The following is a 15,687-nucleotide window of genomic DNA, read 5'->3' as shown; positions in this document are numbered from 1 at the left end:
GATGGACATTTCTATTGTTCCCAATTTTGTTTTCCATTACAAATCATGGAGCGCTACAAACATTCTTGCATGGATCACAAGTAAGTCTTCTGGGAGTGGCATTCCCAGATCACAGGGCACGTATGCATCTTCAGCTTCACTGACTCCTCCCACATTGCTCTGCAGAGCAGGTGCACTGAGCCCTGCTCACCCCTCCTAGCACAGCTGGATTTCTAGCTGCCAGGCCCAGCATAGCGGGAGACTATCCCTTCAATGACCAGGTTCTCAGAAGCTCAGAGCTGGCTGCTGCCTGTGTATCCAGCACCAGGGTTCGGATGCAGGGCAACGACCACCCACCTGCCCACTGTTCCCGAGCACACATCTCTCCACCTGTCCTCCAGCTCGACCCTGACCTCTCAGAGGCTAGGGACCAGAAGCCCGGCGGGTGTTAAACCAAGCTGGGGGGAAAGGACATCACACTGCAAGTGACAGGGGCCTCCCCTCCGAGGGCTGTTTTGGAGAACTATGTCCAAGCAAAGTTACACATCCGAACGCTCCCACGCTCCCAACTCACGCCTAATCACAGAAAGAAACAGTTGGTAGAGCCATCACCTTCCTCGTTCCACGCTTCCACGGCCATGCCCAGGTTCCGGGCCTGAATCTCCCCTTTATACACAGGAAGAGAAAAATTGTGGCCCATGAAGCAGGAGATGATGTCGGTGCCTCCTGCAAGCAATGGCAAAGGGAGACTCAAAATTCAGAAGCCCAAGACAAATTGTGTTAAATTAGTGAGCAACAAAGAAGAAGGTGCCAAGAGGACAAATATCTACTCTTCCAGACAAACACTGCAACATCCCAGACAGGTGGGGCTTCTCTTCAGGGAGCAGTGGGAGAGGTGATATGGAAATTAGAATGAACCCCCCACATCTGGTGATTGACGTTTTAGCCGAGCCTTCCTGCCAGAGGATCCGCTAAGTAAATGACCTCCTGTGGTCATGCTGAAATTCAAGACTCAGGATCGCAGAAAATGGAAGCTTTGCCTGTGATACATACCTGGCAGGCACTGCCTAGACAGACCCATCACATGGGAAGGCTCGAGTGCCATGGTTTATGCGGACTTAATGGTTGGAAAAACAGAAATGTGGCTGGGCGAGGTGGCTGACGTCTATAATCCTAGCACTTTGGGAGGCCAAGGTGGGCAGATTGCCTGAGCTCAGGAGTTCGAGACAAGCCTAGGTGACATGGTAAGACCCCATCTCTACTAAAAATACAAAAAAATTAGCCAGGCGTGCTGGCATGTGCCTGTAATCCCAGCTACTCAGGAGGCGGAGGCACAAGAATCGCTTGAACCCGGGAGGCGGAGGTTGCAGTGAGCCAAGATTGTGCCACTGCACTCCAGCCTGGGCGACAGAGCAAGATTCTGTCAAAACAAACAAACAAACAAAACAAAAAGTTCCCAGCTGCAAGATCGTGGAGTGTGATTTTATTTCTTCCTTCAGGCAGAGAATAAAATGTGATGTCTTCTCTGCCATTTCATGTCACTGACTGATGTGTCCCACGAAAATGAGTGAGTCACATTCGTTTCTGCCACCATCAAGGTTGAGCAGGGCTCCTGACCTCCTTCCTGCTGCTCACTCTGCTGGTGGGAATGGCTCAGACCCCCCACCTCAGGCCGAGGAACCAACGGTGGGGAGGAAGGCTGAGGGGTCGGTCTCAGGCTTCGGGCAAATGGCACCTTTTTTTTTTAGACGGAGTTTCACTCTTGTTGCCCAGGCTGGAGTGCAATGGCACGATCTCGGCTCACTGCAACTTCCACCTCCCAGGTTCAAGCGATTCTCCTGCCTCAGCCTCCCTAGTAGCTGGGATTACAGGCATGTGCCACCATGCCCAGCTAATTTTGTATAAATGGCACCTCTTAAAGAGGTGCTTTGAGAGTATGTTTTTAAATCACAAGGAGAAAAATCAGAACTACAAATATGTAAAAATAAAATAAAAGTGACCCAGGCCAGGCACGGTGGCTCACGCCTGTAATCCCATCATTTTGGGAGGCCAAGGTGGGAGAATCACTTGAGGTTAGGAGTTCAAGAACAGTCTGGGCAACATGGTGGAACCCCGTCTCTACAAAAAATAAAAAAACATAACTGAGCGTGGTGGCGTGCACCTGTGCTCCTAGCTACTCAGGAGGCTGAGGTGGGAGGATCACTTGAGCCCGGGAGGTGGAGGCTGCAGTAAGCCATGATCGTGTCACTGTGCACTCCAGGCTGGGCAACAGAGCAAAACCCTGTCTTTAAAAAAAAAAAAAAACTGACCCAAAGATTTCTATGGGCAGCAATGGAATCAACTCTTAAGTCATGTGAAGGGGAATTGAGGTGTGTACCCTAAACTACATCTGTGTAAAAATGAGGTGCTCTCGCCCCATTTACACACACTCACACACACTCAAGCACACACGCTCACCTATGCACAGAACATCTCTGAAGGGAACGACGTCGGCTTCCTTGGGGAAGGGGGACGGCAGCCATGAGGACACCTTTGTGGACTCTGAATTTTTTACCACGTGCATGAACCATTTTCTAAAGCACAACTTTATGTTAAGAAAAAAGTTATGAGAAAAAATGCACTTGGGGGCCAGACACAGTGGCTCACACCTGTAATCCCAGCATTTCGGGAGGCCAAGGTGGGTGGATCACCTGAGGTCAGGAGCTCGAGACCAGCCTGACCAACACGGTGAAATCTCATCTCTACTAAAAATATAGAAAAAATAGCTGGGCGTGGTGGCACATGCCTGTGATCCTAGCCACTTGGGAGGCTGAGGCACAAGAACTGCTTGAACCCAGAAGGTAGAGGTTGCAGTGAGCTGAGATCGCACCCACTGCACTCCAGCCTGGGTGACAGAGCAAGACTCTACCTCAAAAAAAAAAAAAAAAATTCACTTGGAATCCACATATAATACACCCATATATATACATACATGAGTGTGCATGTACACATCCATATATACCTGTTTTCCACCTGCAAAAATGACCGCACCTTGTAATTCTGCAATCTGATTTTTTCACTCATGATGGCCATGTTTCAATGTCCATCAGTGTATTTCATGCACTTCTAATGGCTGCATAAATTAAGACTGTACCCTAAATTATTCAATCAATTTCCTTCTGCTGGGCATATAGGTAGTGTCTATTTTTTACTTATATAAACAATGTGGCAATATTTGTCCTTCCATACAGTGGATTCTCACTATTTGCAGATTCTATTTTGGGGAATTTGCCTACTCACTAAAAGGTATGTTACACCTCCAGATCTATACTCTGGAGCTTTTGTGGTCACTCTCAGACATTGCAGAGCAGTCAAAACCCTAAGTCACCCAGGCACATTCCCACTGAGGTCACACAAGGCGACACAGCCTCCCTGCCTTGCTCTCACACACAGGAGCCCAGGGCAGGGTGGGGCAGGGTGCTGTCTTCCCGGGCGTGGCATCCCAGCTCTAGCACCTGACGGTGGGACAGCCTTGGGCAAGTCACTGAATGCTTCTGAACTGCATTTTCTCTTTTGCAAGATAAAAAATGTAGAACCTACCAAGATGTATTGTTTTGGATTTTAAGACTATAATCGATGTGAGAGGTGTGTGTGTGTACATAAATCTATTTCCCCCAGGAGCAAGGGTTCCGTATGGGTTCCGTGTTCACAGTGACTTTGTGGAACATCACTGCCTCAGATCATGAGAAGGGACTGTGCGTATTGGCTGCCCAGCGGACCGTGTCCTTGGGATGAATCCAAGCACTGGGCAGAGGTGTGCATACTTATGGGGCCGGCGGGGATGGCTGGAAGGACTGTCCCCACCGGGGCCATACCTGAGATGGAGCCCAGGAGGATGCTGCTCTTGATGCACCTGTAGACATACTCGTAGCTCTGGGCTTTCAGTGGGGAGCCAGTGGACAGGATCGTGTGGAGCATCTGGAGACTGTGGGTTTCCACTGGGGTGCAGAGTCACCAAAAGATTAAAACTAAACCCAGTGCCTGAAGCCTCACTCACAAGCAGGTAATAGGATGGATTTAATTTCCTTGATTGGCAGTACAGGGAATGAGTACTGAAGAGGCACACTCACCCGGCTTCATGGCCTTCTCTTCCAGCACTGACAGCCACTTGGCCCCAGTTACCAGGACAGTGATGCTAGGGTGCAGGTGGGAAAGAAAACACCAGAAACTCTTCAAGGCTCTTGCACCAAAGCTTTCTAAAGTTAGTGATTTATTTCTGACAAGTTTGCAAAACCCAAGAGAGAGCAGTTTTCTGGGTTGAACTCATACTTCGTGTTTACTCGAGTCTGAGTCACGGCACCTGACTTCCTCACCGGTGCACCTGACTGCTCTTTACACTGATTTCAGCACGCAGGGCCAGCTCCCTTTACCACGAGGCGTCACATAAAACAGTCGCTCACCCGAACCCATTATCTTCCCAACTGCAGAGTATTGTATCTTGGGGGACCAAAGGAGGCCATAAAAATCAAGTCCCCTCAAATTCTATCCTCACACATTCATTCACCAATGAAGAGAAGGCTACAGAATTATTATTATTTTTTTTTTAGACAGGGTCTCCTTCTGTTGCCCCAAGCTGGAATGCAGTCGTGCAATCACAGCTCACTGCAGTCTCCAACTCCTGGGCCCAAGTGATTTTCCCACCTCAGCCTCCCAAGTAGCTAGAGCTACTGGTGTATGCCACCATGCCCAGCTGAGAGACAGGGTCTTGCTATGTTGCCAGGCTGGTCTTGAACTCCTGGGCTCAAGTGCTCCTCCTGCTTTGGCCTCCCAAAGTGCTGGGAGAATTCTTTATTTGTGAAAACATGTGCCATACTTGAAACTCTCCACCCATCCCCTTTTCTTAAACAAGATCACATTTTTATGAAACTTAGAAAAGTCCAGCTCTTCTTGAACGTTCAGAATCCAGCGTTCTATGCATTTGTGCTCACAGAACAACACACGCTGCTGAATATACCTCACTGCGCTTTCAAGGGCAGCCCTGTCTAATATGCTATTTCCTTCCTCAGCTTTTCCTCCAGCCAGGCGGCCCTTCACATGTAAACTCAGTCGGCCCAACTAAAGAACATTGTTCTCTTCGGGGCCTAGAGGAGGCTGTGAGATTCAGACTCTTCTGGGTCACTCTGGGCAGTAGAACCTCAGTCCTGCACATTCGGTGGAGAGACTCATCCCACGGAAGACCGTCATAGCATTCGCTGTCTGAAGCCACGAGGCAACATGGCACAGAACATCCCGGAATTCAGGGCTGGCTGGGCTGGGCGTGGCTAAGGCAATGGCAGGGTAGGTCTCCCTCCACGCAAGGAGGCGGGTTACCATGGTCCTTCCACCTCCCACACCTTTGTTCTCTTACTTCCCCAGACCCACCCTGCCACCAACAAAGCCACCACTGTACCCTAGAGATGGCTGGAGTTTTGGGGGAGGGAGACTAGCTCCTCCCACCATCCCCCATGCTTCTTTCATAAACTCAGAGTTTGATTAACTACTTCAACATCATAGCCAAGGACTAAGGTGTCACTTCCTTTGCAAGTATCACTAACAGAGGATGGAGACCTCATGACTCTAATGGTGATCACCCGGCCCTGAGCAGCAGTGACCACCTCCAGCTACAGGTACAAAGCTCTCCAATCAACAGCCACGCCCAAACAACACACGGGTTTTGTGCAATCCCCCCACTGCCCACCCCCAGAAAACTCGAAGGCTCTCTGTGGGTCTACAGCGCGTCCAAGTGCAGGCAAGACTCTGCAAACCCTGATCTTGGTGAGGCTCCGCCAGCACTCAGAGGTGATGCTCTCCGGCCTGTGAGTCACAGTCCTGCTTGTCTGAAGAAACGGCAAAGTCCCCCATCTATCTCCAGGGTGCAGGTAAGATGGTTAGGAAATGCAACACCATTCAGCTCTTGGAAGCACGGGAGCCCACCTGCGGGCACTCATGCCACGTCTTATTTCTAGCAAGTACTGTAGGGGTCGCTGCACCAAAGCATGAGACAGTCTCAGGTCCCTAAACCGTTGGGACCCGGTGCCCGAGACTGCCTGGAGCCCTGTGCGGAGGGAAGTGTGGATCAGCCCACAGGCAGCCCCTCCAGGGTCGCCACTGCGCCTGTGGGCTCCAGCAACCTGAGTCTCTCAGCTTCTGCCCCTACCCCCGCCTTGGCAATGCTCTCTTCACTCAGGCGCTACACTGCCTTTTTTTTTTGAGATGGAGTCTCTCTGTGTCACTCAGGCTGGAGTACAGTGGGGTGATCTCAGCTCACTGCAACATCTGCCTCCAGGATTCAAGTGACCCCCAGGACCCAGCAGGGAGCTTGGCTCGGAGCACGTAGTCCAGCACACACGGGGTGCAGATCCCGACAAAGTGCTACCCAACCCATGCACTTCCTTAGAAGGACAAGCCTGCTCGCCCACGGGGCCCCTGCCCTCTAGAACCATCTTAGACAATGGTCCCATTCAGAGACGGGCAAAACCGGGCAACCCAGACAACGTCCACACCTGCCCCACTACTAGCAAACTGGACAAAGTCCCCGGGGTCCTGGCCCTAATTCTATCCAGAATAGTCCCCTCACTAGAACCCAGAAACACACCCCTGTGAAGAAGAAAATTCATCTTTTCAAATTATCTTGTCTGTGCCTACAAAATAAATGCTCTTTGATCGAATGTGTCAATAAGGCTGAGAGCTGACATGCTGGTAATCAACAGAGATCTCACCCCTCATTTACTAACAGATGTGGGTTTTAATCAGAGGCACTGAGACAGCATCACGAGGACTGTGCCTGCCCCGCATGCCTCTTGCCACAAAACAGGGTTTGCCATGACTGCTTTCAACTGTTACACAACATTCAGTTTCCAGGAGGTGGACAGAACTGAGCTGAAGTGTCCTGCCCCGCCCAGCACCCGCTCCCTCTCACTGCTGGTGGCGACCAGTGTAGTGGTTTAAAGCCTGCATTCTTCCGAAAGCTCCTCACCCGCAGCCCCTGCCAGGGTGCCGAGTCACACCTGCCTCGCCAAACGGCGCAGGAGGCTCTCTCAGGCGGGGCGATGGCCACATCCAGAGGGAGCCCTGCGACAGCACGACCACACCTCAATCAGCCTCAGCGCTCTGGCCAACCCAGGGCCCGTGATTACGGCACGGAACCAGCCACCATGCTGTGAACACTCGCACATGTACGCGTGTACACAGGTACATGCACACATACACAAGGCACACATGCATCCACATGTACAGCATTCACAGCTGCATGCACACGCACACACACCCGACACCTATACATGCACACACATCCATGCACTCACTTGCACTCACACATGTAGGTGCACATACACTCATGCATATACGCACTCCCACGCTCCCTTTCACAAGATCACGCTCCATGCACGCGCACACACACTTTCACATACACTTTTGTGCACACACGCAGACTCACACCCATGCACACACAGAGCACGGTCTCCCTGGGATGCTTCATCCCTGGATCTCATTAGCACCGGGCCTCACTGATGTACATTTCCCTCTCCACCCCTCCTCCAGTAACCCCCGACCCAGTGCCTGCCTCCCCGACACACCAATAAAATTTCCTCCACCTGGAGCCTGGCTTAAGGGTAAAAGGGTAAAGATTCTAAAGCCATCTGAAGTTCCCAGGGATTTGATTAACCTTTTGCTGGAAACAATCTCATTAGGAAATAGCCTTCCTCACTAAGATTGTGAGCCAAATGTCAGGATTTAAATATTACCCAGGCCAAGTTATATTTAAAATGTTTAATGGCCAAGGATTTAAAAACATGAGTGGCTCCTGTTTCCCCCATGAACAGATTCAGATGTAATTAGGACAGAGCATGGTTGTTTCTGGGCCCCTGGAGCTCTGGCAACTTCTATATTCTTATCTCTGGAAACACTGTCATTAGGCCAAGGGTGACCAAGACCACAGTGGCCAGAACACGCCAGCCAGTTGTGATTAATTCATCAGCAAAGTGCTGACGAGACTGGATCTCATGATGCCTTCTAATGATGATGATGAGAAGGAGTTGGGGTCGGGGGGGAGCAGGGACCACTACACCTATCCCCATTTGCATAATTCTCAGGCACCAGGAGGGTACCCAACTGGCTCCCGCCTGTGCTCATGGGATTCCTGTCTACCATCCAGCCAGGGCCACAGGAAGTAAGTGACCACCTCCAGGGGCCCCAGGAAGCAGTCAGTGCAGTTATGATGAGGTGAGGAAGACCCTAGAAGACAGGTGGCCACCAGCCCCAAGGGACGGCTAGGAACAAACAGGGTTCTCCTCCTGCCAATGGGCTCAGGAGAAAGGTGGCAGGAAATCCAAACACCACGCAGCCCCCCAGTCACAGGTTCTGCACCCACCCCTCATGAACTTATCCACACACCTCCCCTGTGCGTTCAGCCTTCACCTCACTTCATCTCTGATATGTTTTAGCTGTCCCCACCCAAATCTCATCTTTAACTGTAGCTCCTATAATCCCCATGTGTCGTAGGAGGGACCCAGTGGGAGGTAATTGAATCATGGAGGCAGGTTTTTCCCGAGTTGTTCTCTCGATAGTGAATAAGTCTCACAAGATCTGATGGTTTTATAAAGGACAGTTCTCCTGCACACGCTCTCTTGCCTGTTGCCATGTAAGACGTGCCTTTGCTCCTCATTCACTTTCCATCATGATTGTGAGGCCTCCCCAGTCATGTGAAACTCTGAGTCCATTCAACCTCTTTTTCTTTATAAATTACCCACTGTTAGACATTTCTTCATAGCAGTAGGAAAATGGATGAATACTCTCTCACTCCTGAGTCTGCAGAACCTGTGTGAAACAGGACTCTAGGCGACCCTCAGTTTTCCTCCTTTTGCTGGGAAATGCCACAAGTAGAGAAATAAGATGAATGCACAGTACGATGACCGCAGCTGACAACGCCGTCCTATGTAATAAGTGCTGGAACTTTGCTAAGAGAGTCCATTTCAGGTGCTCTCCTTGCTAAAAACAAACAGGTAACTGTGTAAGGAGATGCAAATGCGAATCTGCCTGACTGCAGTACTCATTTCACTATATGTATACACAGCAAAATACCATGCCACGTGCCTTACGATACATACAATTTTTACTAAAAAATAATCTTAAAAATAGAAATAGATTCTTAAAAGAAATGAGATTGCACACTACCTGTAGGATTTTTCTCAGCCCTCACTCTGGAGGGAAGAGCCCTGGCCCTTGGTGTCCCTCCCTTCCTAACAGTTTCACCTTCTGCTTCTGGCACCTCCCATGCCCTCCTCTTGGAGAGGGGGCGTCCACAAAGGCAGAGCATGCCAGAGACGCCCCGACCACGGTAGAAGGCAGGCACGGCTCTGCATCTGATCCCAAGGAGCCTTCCTGGTGCTGCCTGTCCCTTGCTTTGAGCACAGCATCTTGGTACCTACCCTATCCTGTCAACCAGGTCCCAGAGCACATTGGGCGTGGGCACCAGGGGGGAGCCATCGTACAAGACCATGGCCGCTCCTGTGGCCAGAAGGGACACCATCCAGTTCCACATCATCCAGCCGACCTGCAAAGACAGGAGGGGTGCGGCTTCAGCAGGCGCTAGGCAGCTCCCCTCAGCGCTGCCCCCTCAGCTTCCTGTGTCCCTGGGAAACCACCTAAGATGGAGCCACAGGTTGGTGCTAACTGCCCATTTCAAATGCAGGACACTCTGGCCCAGCAACTCCACATCTAAGAATGGATCACACAGACATATTCACACATGTGCATGAAGATGCGTCACAGAACGTCTGTTGCACCCTTGCTGGTGACAGAGACAAAGCAATGTAGGTGTTACCGACACAAGCAAGGCCACAGGAGGTGCACACTTGCTACTGACACTCCTACACAGTCACTGAACCCACATGAGGCGTTCTGAACAGCACCTGACCCCCAGCAGTATGACAGCTGCCATTGCACAGTCATGAAACAGAATGAGGTCTGGACTGACACGGAACCATCCCCAAGACATTGTTCATCCATGATGAATGGTGTCGGGAACCTGCCTCCCGCCCGCCACAGCCTAGTGCCGTCCCCAAATCATGCGGGCTACAGTGACCCAAAACCAGCGTCCCCTGGAAGGCCCACCCACACCTACTCCCAACGCACAAAGGCAGAGGGCACAAGGACACAGCCAAAGGTCTCCATTTAGTTGAGGTGCTTTCTTTTTTTTTTTTTCCCCTGAGACAAGGTCTCACTCTGTCACGCAGGCTGGAGTGCCGTGGCACAATCAGAGCTCACTGCAGCCTCGACCTCCTAACCTCAAGTAATCCTCCTGCCTCAGCCTCCCATGTAGCTGGGACCACAGATGTGAGCCACCACGCCCAGCTAATTTTTTTATTTTTTGTAGAGGAGGTCTCACTTTGTTGTCCAGGCTAATCTTGAACTCCTGGCCTCAAGGGATCCTCCTGCCTCAGCCTCACAAAGTGCTGGTATTACAGGCATAAGCCATCACACCTAGCCATTGAGCTGCTTTCTGAACAGGTCTTAATGTACTCGTTCAATTTCTTTTATTGAGGAACTGTTCCCCAAAGAGGAAACCAGTGCCTGGAAGCCCCGAGCAGCATAGCATTCCTGGCCACCTTATTGTCCAATAAAGCTGCTAAAAGCTGAATCAAGGCCTGGTGGCTCACACCTGTCATCCCAGCATTTTGGAGGTCAAGGTGGGAAGATCACTTGAGCTCAAGAGGTTGAGACCAGCCTGGGTAACACAGTGAGACCTGGTCTCTATGGAGAAACATTTTTTTTTTGAGACGGAGTCTCACTGTGTCACCTAGGCTGTAGTGCAGTGGCACAATCTCGGCTCACTGCAACCTCTGCCTCCTGGGTTCAAGTGATCCTCTCACCCCAGTCTCCCAAGTAGCTGGGATTACAGGTGCCCACCACCACACCCGGCTAACTTTTTTGTATTTTTAGTAGAGACAGGGTTTTTCCATGTTGGCCAGGCTGGTCCCAAACTCCTGACCTCAAGTGATCCACCTACCTCATCCTCCCAAAGTGTTGGGATTACAGGCATGAGCCACCGTGCCTGGACTCCAGAAAAAAAATTATTTTAATTAGCCAGGCATGGTGGAGTGCACCTGTGGTCTCAGCTACTTGGAGGCTGAGGTGGAAGGATTACTTGAGCCCAAGAGTTGGAGGCTGCAGTGAGCCATGATCACCACTGCACTCTAGCCTGAGCAACAGAGTGAGACTGTCAAAAGAAAACAAGAAAGGCAAAGGGAAAAAGGGGGACAAAAGGCAAAGGGAAAACGGGAAAGGAAGGGAGAGGTAGGGAAGGGAAGGGAGGGAAAGGAAGGGGAAGGAAGGGAGGGAGGGTGGGTCACAGTATAGGCTGGGCCCAGGGCTGCAGGACATGAAACAACTGCCACCAAGGCTGCTGTTAGAACCCAGGTCGGGAGGCTGGGCGCAGGGGCTCACGCCTGTAATCCCAGCACTTTGGGAGGCCAAGGCAGGCGGATCATGAGGTCAGGACATCGAGACCATCCTGGCCAACACGGTGAAACCCCATCTCTACTAAAAATACAAAAAAAATTAGCCAGGCGTGGGGGCCGGCGCCTGTAGTCCCAGCTACTCGGGAGGCTGAGGCAGGAGAATGGCGTGAACCTGGGAGGCGGAGCTTGCAGAGAGCCAAGATCGTGCCACTGCACTCCAGCCTGGGTGACAGAGTGAGCCTCCGTCTCAAAAAATAAAAAAATAAAATAAAATAAAAATAAAAGAACACAGGTGGGGTCAAGCTGCTCCAGGAAAAATCTAACTGCCTGATTCTTAGTGGGCAGGATCCTTCCAGTAAAAATGAAATGCCTCTGAGAAAACTGCTCCAAATTTTTGAGTTCTTTCCATTGTATCTTTCCTCTCAATACAAGACCCTCCCATTTTAAATTGCCATGTCCCAGGGAGGCAGCCGAATCCTGCATCATCGTAGCTGCTGGGAGCTTTCTGCACCTCCGTAAGGACACTGCATTGATGCTGCTGCCCGGGCTTCCCGCCCTGAAATGTTTGAGAAAGGACCCAGCACACAAGGGTCCATCGTGGGGGTGGGGCTGGCACTGGTATTCTACGTTAGGGATTGGGGACAGGGGTGGGTTGTAGAGCAAATCCCTGCAGAAAAAAAAACCTGAATCATTTGTCTCAAGCCCCTTATTAATTCACAGCTGGTCACAGAGAGCAGGGAGGGGCCTCTCCACAGTCACACATCAAAAACACACCCAAGGTCACCACTCTTGAGCCTGTGTGAGATCCCAGGGGTCTGTCCCCTGCACGGGTGTATGTGTGAGGTCTCAGGGGTCTGACCCTTTCTGCATCTCTGTGTAATCCCAGGGGTCTGTCCCCCCTCCTCCATCTGTGTGCAGTCCCAGGGGTCTGTCCCCACTCCTGCATCTGTGTGCAGTCCCAGGGGTCTGACAGTCTCCTGCACCTGTGTGAGGTCATGGGTGGGGGGTCTGATACTCTCCTGCACCTGTGTGAGGTCACTGGTGCGGGGGGCTGTCCTCCCTCCTGCATCTGTGGGGAGTCTCTCATAAGGGGCACAGAAGGGCCCTGGGCATTGACCTCACAGGTCAGGCATGTGCCTGCTGCATTCCACTTGGCATAAAGACTCAGCAGGCCAGGGGTGGTGGCTCACGCCTGTAATCCCAGCACTTTGGGAGGCTGAGGTGGGCGGACCACAAGGTCAGGAGTTCAAGACCAGCCTGCTCAACATGGTGAAACCCCATCTCTACTAAAAATACAAAAAATTAGCTGGGCGTGGTGGCTCACGCCTGTAGTCCCAGCTACTCAGGAGGCTGAGGCAGAAGAATCGCTTGAACCCAGGAGGTGGAGGTTGCAGTGAGCCAAGATCCAGTCACTGCACTCCAGCCTGGGTGACACAGCTAGACTTCATCTCAAAAAAAAAAAAAAAAAAACTCAGCACAGAAGCATCACCTAGGACCTGTAGCTAGATCCTGTGGAAGCTCTTGATGTTTTGAGTTCTCCTCCTCTGGGGTAAAATACACTTCCTTTAACATGTCCTAACCTTCTGTCTTTCAGTGCTCAACAAGGGCAGGAAGGCCTCCAACACCTTGAGTTGAGTTCTGGTTTCATGGCGTGGATTCCATGCTGCTGAGGCAGGGTGGGCGGAGGAGCGGGCCCAACTCGACACCGTGCGCTGGGGAAGCCCTCACCACAGTGCAGCACAGGCAGCGCCCCAGAGAAGCCCCTACCACGGCGCAGCACGGGCCGGCGCCCGGGAAAGCCCTTACCATGGTGAAGCACAGGCCAGCGCCTGGGCACGCCCTTACCGTGGTGTAGCACAGGAGGATGTCACTGCTGGTCATGTTGCCGTGCAGCAGGTGTTCCTTCAGATGCTGGATGAGGGTGCCCTGCAGGGGAGACACGGGGGAGCGGGTGCTCTCTGTTAGGCATACAGTACCAGGAATCTGGTACCTGGCCCACGCGCTGCTCAGACGCTGCCAGGAAGAAGCCCCAGCAGATCCCCATTTTCTTTCCTGGGAGAAGCAGACTTTGGAGGGTTCCCCCCGCTCCCCTGTGATGAGCCATGCCCCCATGTCCCTCTCCCCCAAGAGCTGAGCGTGGCTTGTAGTCTGGAGAGGAAAACCCTGACACTCCTGTCTGCCCTCAAGCTCTCGGTGCCCAGGACATCAAGGGCACCACGGAGGCCCACCAGCTTCAGGCAGAAGAGAAGTGACCCTTCCTGAGAAGAGAGTCAACGAGCAAAAGACCAGGGCCTAACCCTTCCAGGACGGGTGCTAGCCCAGCCTCATGGGGGACAGGGAACAGGGGGGTGAGGGGGATGTGGTGGGGGTGGGGCACTGGCAACAGAGCAAGACTGTAGCTGGGACTCACGTTCAAGATCGGATTTCAGGAATGCCTCAGCTGAGGGGACAGCACAAGACCCTGCTTCTGGCTAAAACACCCAAGCAGACCCGCTCCCTCCCACCCACTATGCCCTATTACCTTTTAATTTTGGTGCTTAATAGGCAATATATTTGCACGGTCCAGAACTCTGAAGCAGATACTATGAAAAGCCATCCTCTCTCCCTGTCCTGTACCCAGTTCTCCCAAGAGGCAGCCAGTCCTAGCAGTTTCCTGTGAACGTCTTTCTTGCTGATGCCGGCACATATTTATTAATGCCATTTTGTTCATTGTGACACAGTGTCCCGCACTTTGCCTTTTCCACCTAACAGCACACCTGGGAGCTCTTCCTTGGCATGCCGGGAGCTCCCTCATGTCTGTTTACAACTATATAATCTTCCACTGCCCAGAACACACTTGTTCCAAGCAACTCTGTGTGTCTGGCAGGGGCAGGGAGGAGAGGAAGCTTCCCATCGCCAGGCACAACCCAGAGAGCAGAGCCAGCGGCCCCTGCACCCGTCACTCCACGCTCCCAGCCTCGGTTTTCCTGTCTTTCCAACAGATCTCGTACAAGATCCTGAGGACAGACGGGGATGCTGCCCCTTCAGTGACCACTGCCCTTCAGTCTGGTCCACAGATGTGAGCCTCTGGCTCATCACAAAGGTGTTCCTGGTTGTGGAGGGCCTAGAAGGCTGAAGCAAGGACTTATATATTAAAACCCAGCCATGAAGGCCCTCATTATACCCAAGGGAAAAGCTTCCAAAAGCCAGTTGCAGGAGATGATCCCTTTAAGAGCTCACCAGGAACAATCCTATCCAACACAGGCTCCCATTCAGGAGCCAAAACTCCTATTCCAGAGTCCATCCCAAACAGGCAACCGCCACCCAGCCCACAAACAGCAGCAACTGAAGCTTCCAGAAACTGCCAGGCAGACAGGCAGACGCTGCCTGATATGGTTTGGCTCCAAGTCTGCATCCAAATCTCATCTTGAATTGTATTCCCATAATTCCCACATGTTGTGGGAGGGACAAGGTGGGAGATAATTGACTCACGGGGCAGTTTCTCCCATACTATTCTCATGGTAGCAAATAAGTCTCATGCAATCTGATGGTTTGATAAGGGGAAGCCCATTTCATTTGGTTCTCATTCTCTCTCTTTGCCTGCTGCCATCCATGTAAGATGTGACTTGCTCCTCCTTGCCTTCTGCCATGATTGTGAGGCCTCCCCAGCCACGTAGAACTGTTAAGTCCATTAAACCTTTCTTTTATAAATTGCCCAGTCTCAGTATGTCTTTTTTTTTTTTTGAGACAGAGTCTCGCTCTGTCACCAGGCTGGAGTGCAGTGGTGCGATCTCAGCTCACTGCAACCTCCACCTCCTGGGTTCAAGTGATTCTCCTGCCTCAGCCTCCCAAGTAGCTGGGACTACAGGCACACACCACCATGCCCAGCTAATTTTTTTTAGTTTCAGGAGAGACAGGGTTTCACCATGTTGGCCAGGCTGGTCTCGATCTCTTTACCTTGTGATCTGCCCACCTTGGCCTCCCAAAATGCTGGGATTACAAGCATGAGCCACCACACCCAGCCCTCAGTATGTCTTTATCAGCAGCATGAAAACAGACAATACACTGCCCTTTTCTGCAGTCCCCCAAGGCTGCCTCCGGGCTCTGGAAGCTGAGCTGCAGGGTGGAGTTTAACAAGAATCCCCAGTCAGGGTCAAGAGACAGCCTCCCCTTCCCTTCCCTTCCCCAGGCACTCAAAAGCTTCTTAGAAAGTTACATGACAATCTGTTCTCCTGCACAGTGGGTAGGCAATAAT

At 51.7% G+C, this 15,687-nt stretch overlaps 1 protein-coding gene across 9 annotated transcripts in view; it reads right to left on the bottom strand.

Moving 5' to 3' along the window:
- AACS (acetoacetyl-CoA synthetase) overlaps positions 1-15,687 on the bottom strand; it is a 76,964-nt gene that overhangs the window by 14,453 nt on the left and 46,824 nt on the right. For 5 of the 9 annotated variants that reach the window (XM_063785296.1, XM_016924612.4, XM_063785294.1 and 2 more), the window contains 5 exons: positions 13,299-13,379; positions 9,423-9,547; positions 4,089-4,153; positions 3,834-3,956; positions 592-705 (listed from right to left, as the gene is read on the bottom strand). In XM_063785296.1, the coding sequence (XP_063641366.1) occupies positions 592-705; positions 3,834-3,956; positions 4,089-4,153; positions 9,423-9,547; positions 13,299-13,379 (508 nt within the window). The remainder of the gene's footprint in view (positions 1-591; positions 706-3,833; positions 3,957-4,088; positions 4,154-9,422; positions 9,548-13,298; positions 13,380-15,687) is intronic. The other 4 variants (XM_016924611.4, XM_054664707.2, XM_063785297.1 and 1 more) reach the window with 2 other exon arrangements.

Source organism: Pan troglodytes, chromosome 10, assembly GCF_028858775.2.
Source record: "Pan troglodytes isolate AG18354 chromosome 10, NHGRI_mPanTro3-v2.0_pri, whole genome shotgun sequence".
NCBI classification, from domain to species: domain Eukaryota; kingdom Metazoa; phylum Chordata; class Mammalia; order Primates; family Hominidae; genus Pan; species Pan troglodytes.
This window is presented reverse-complemented; position numbering and strand designations above follow the sequence as displayed.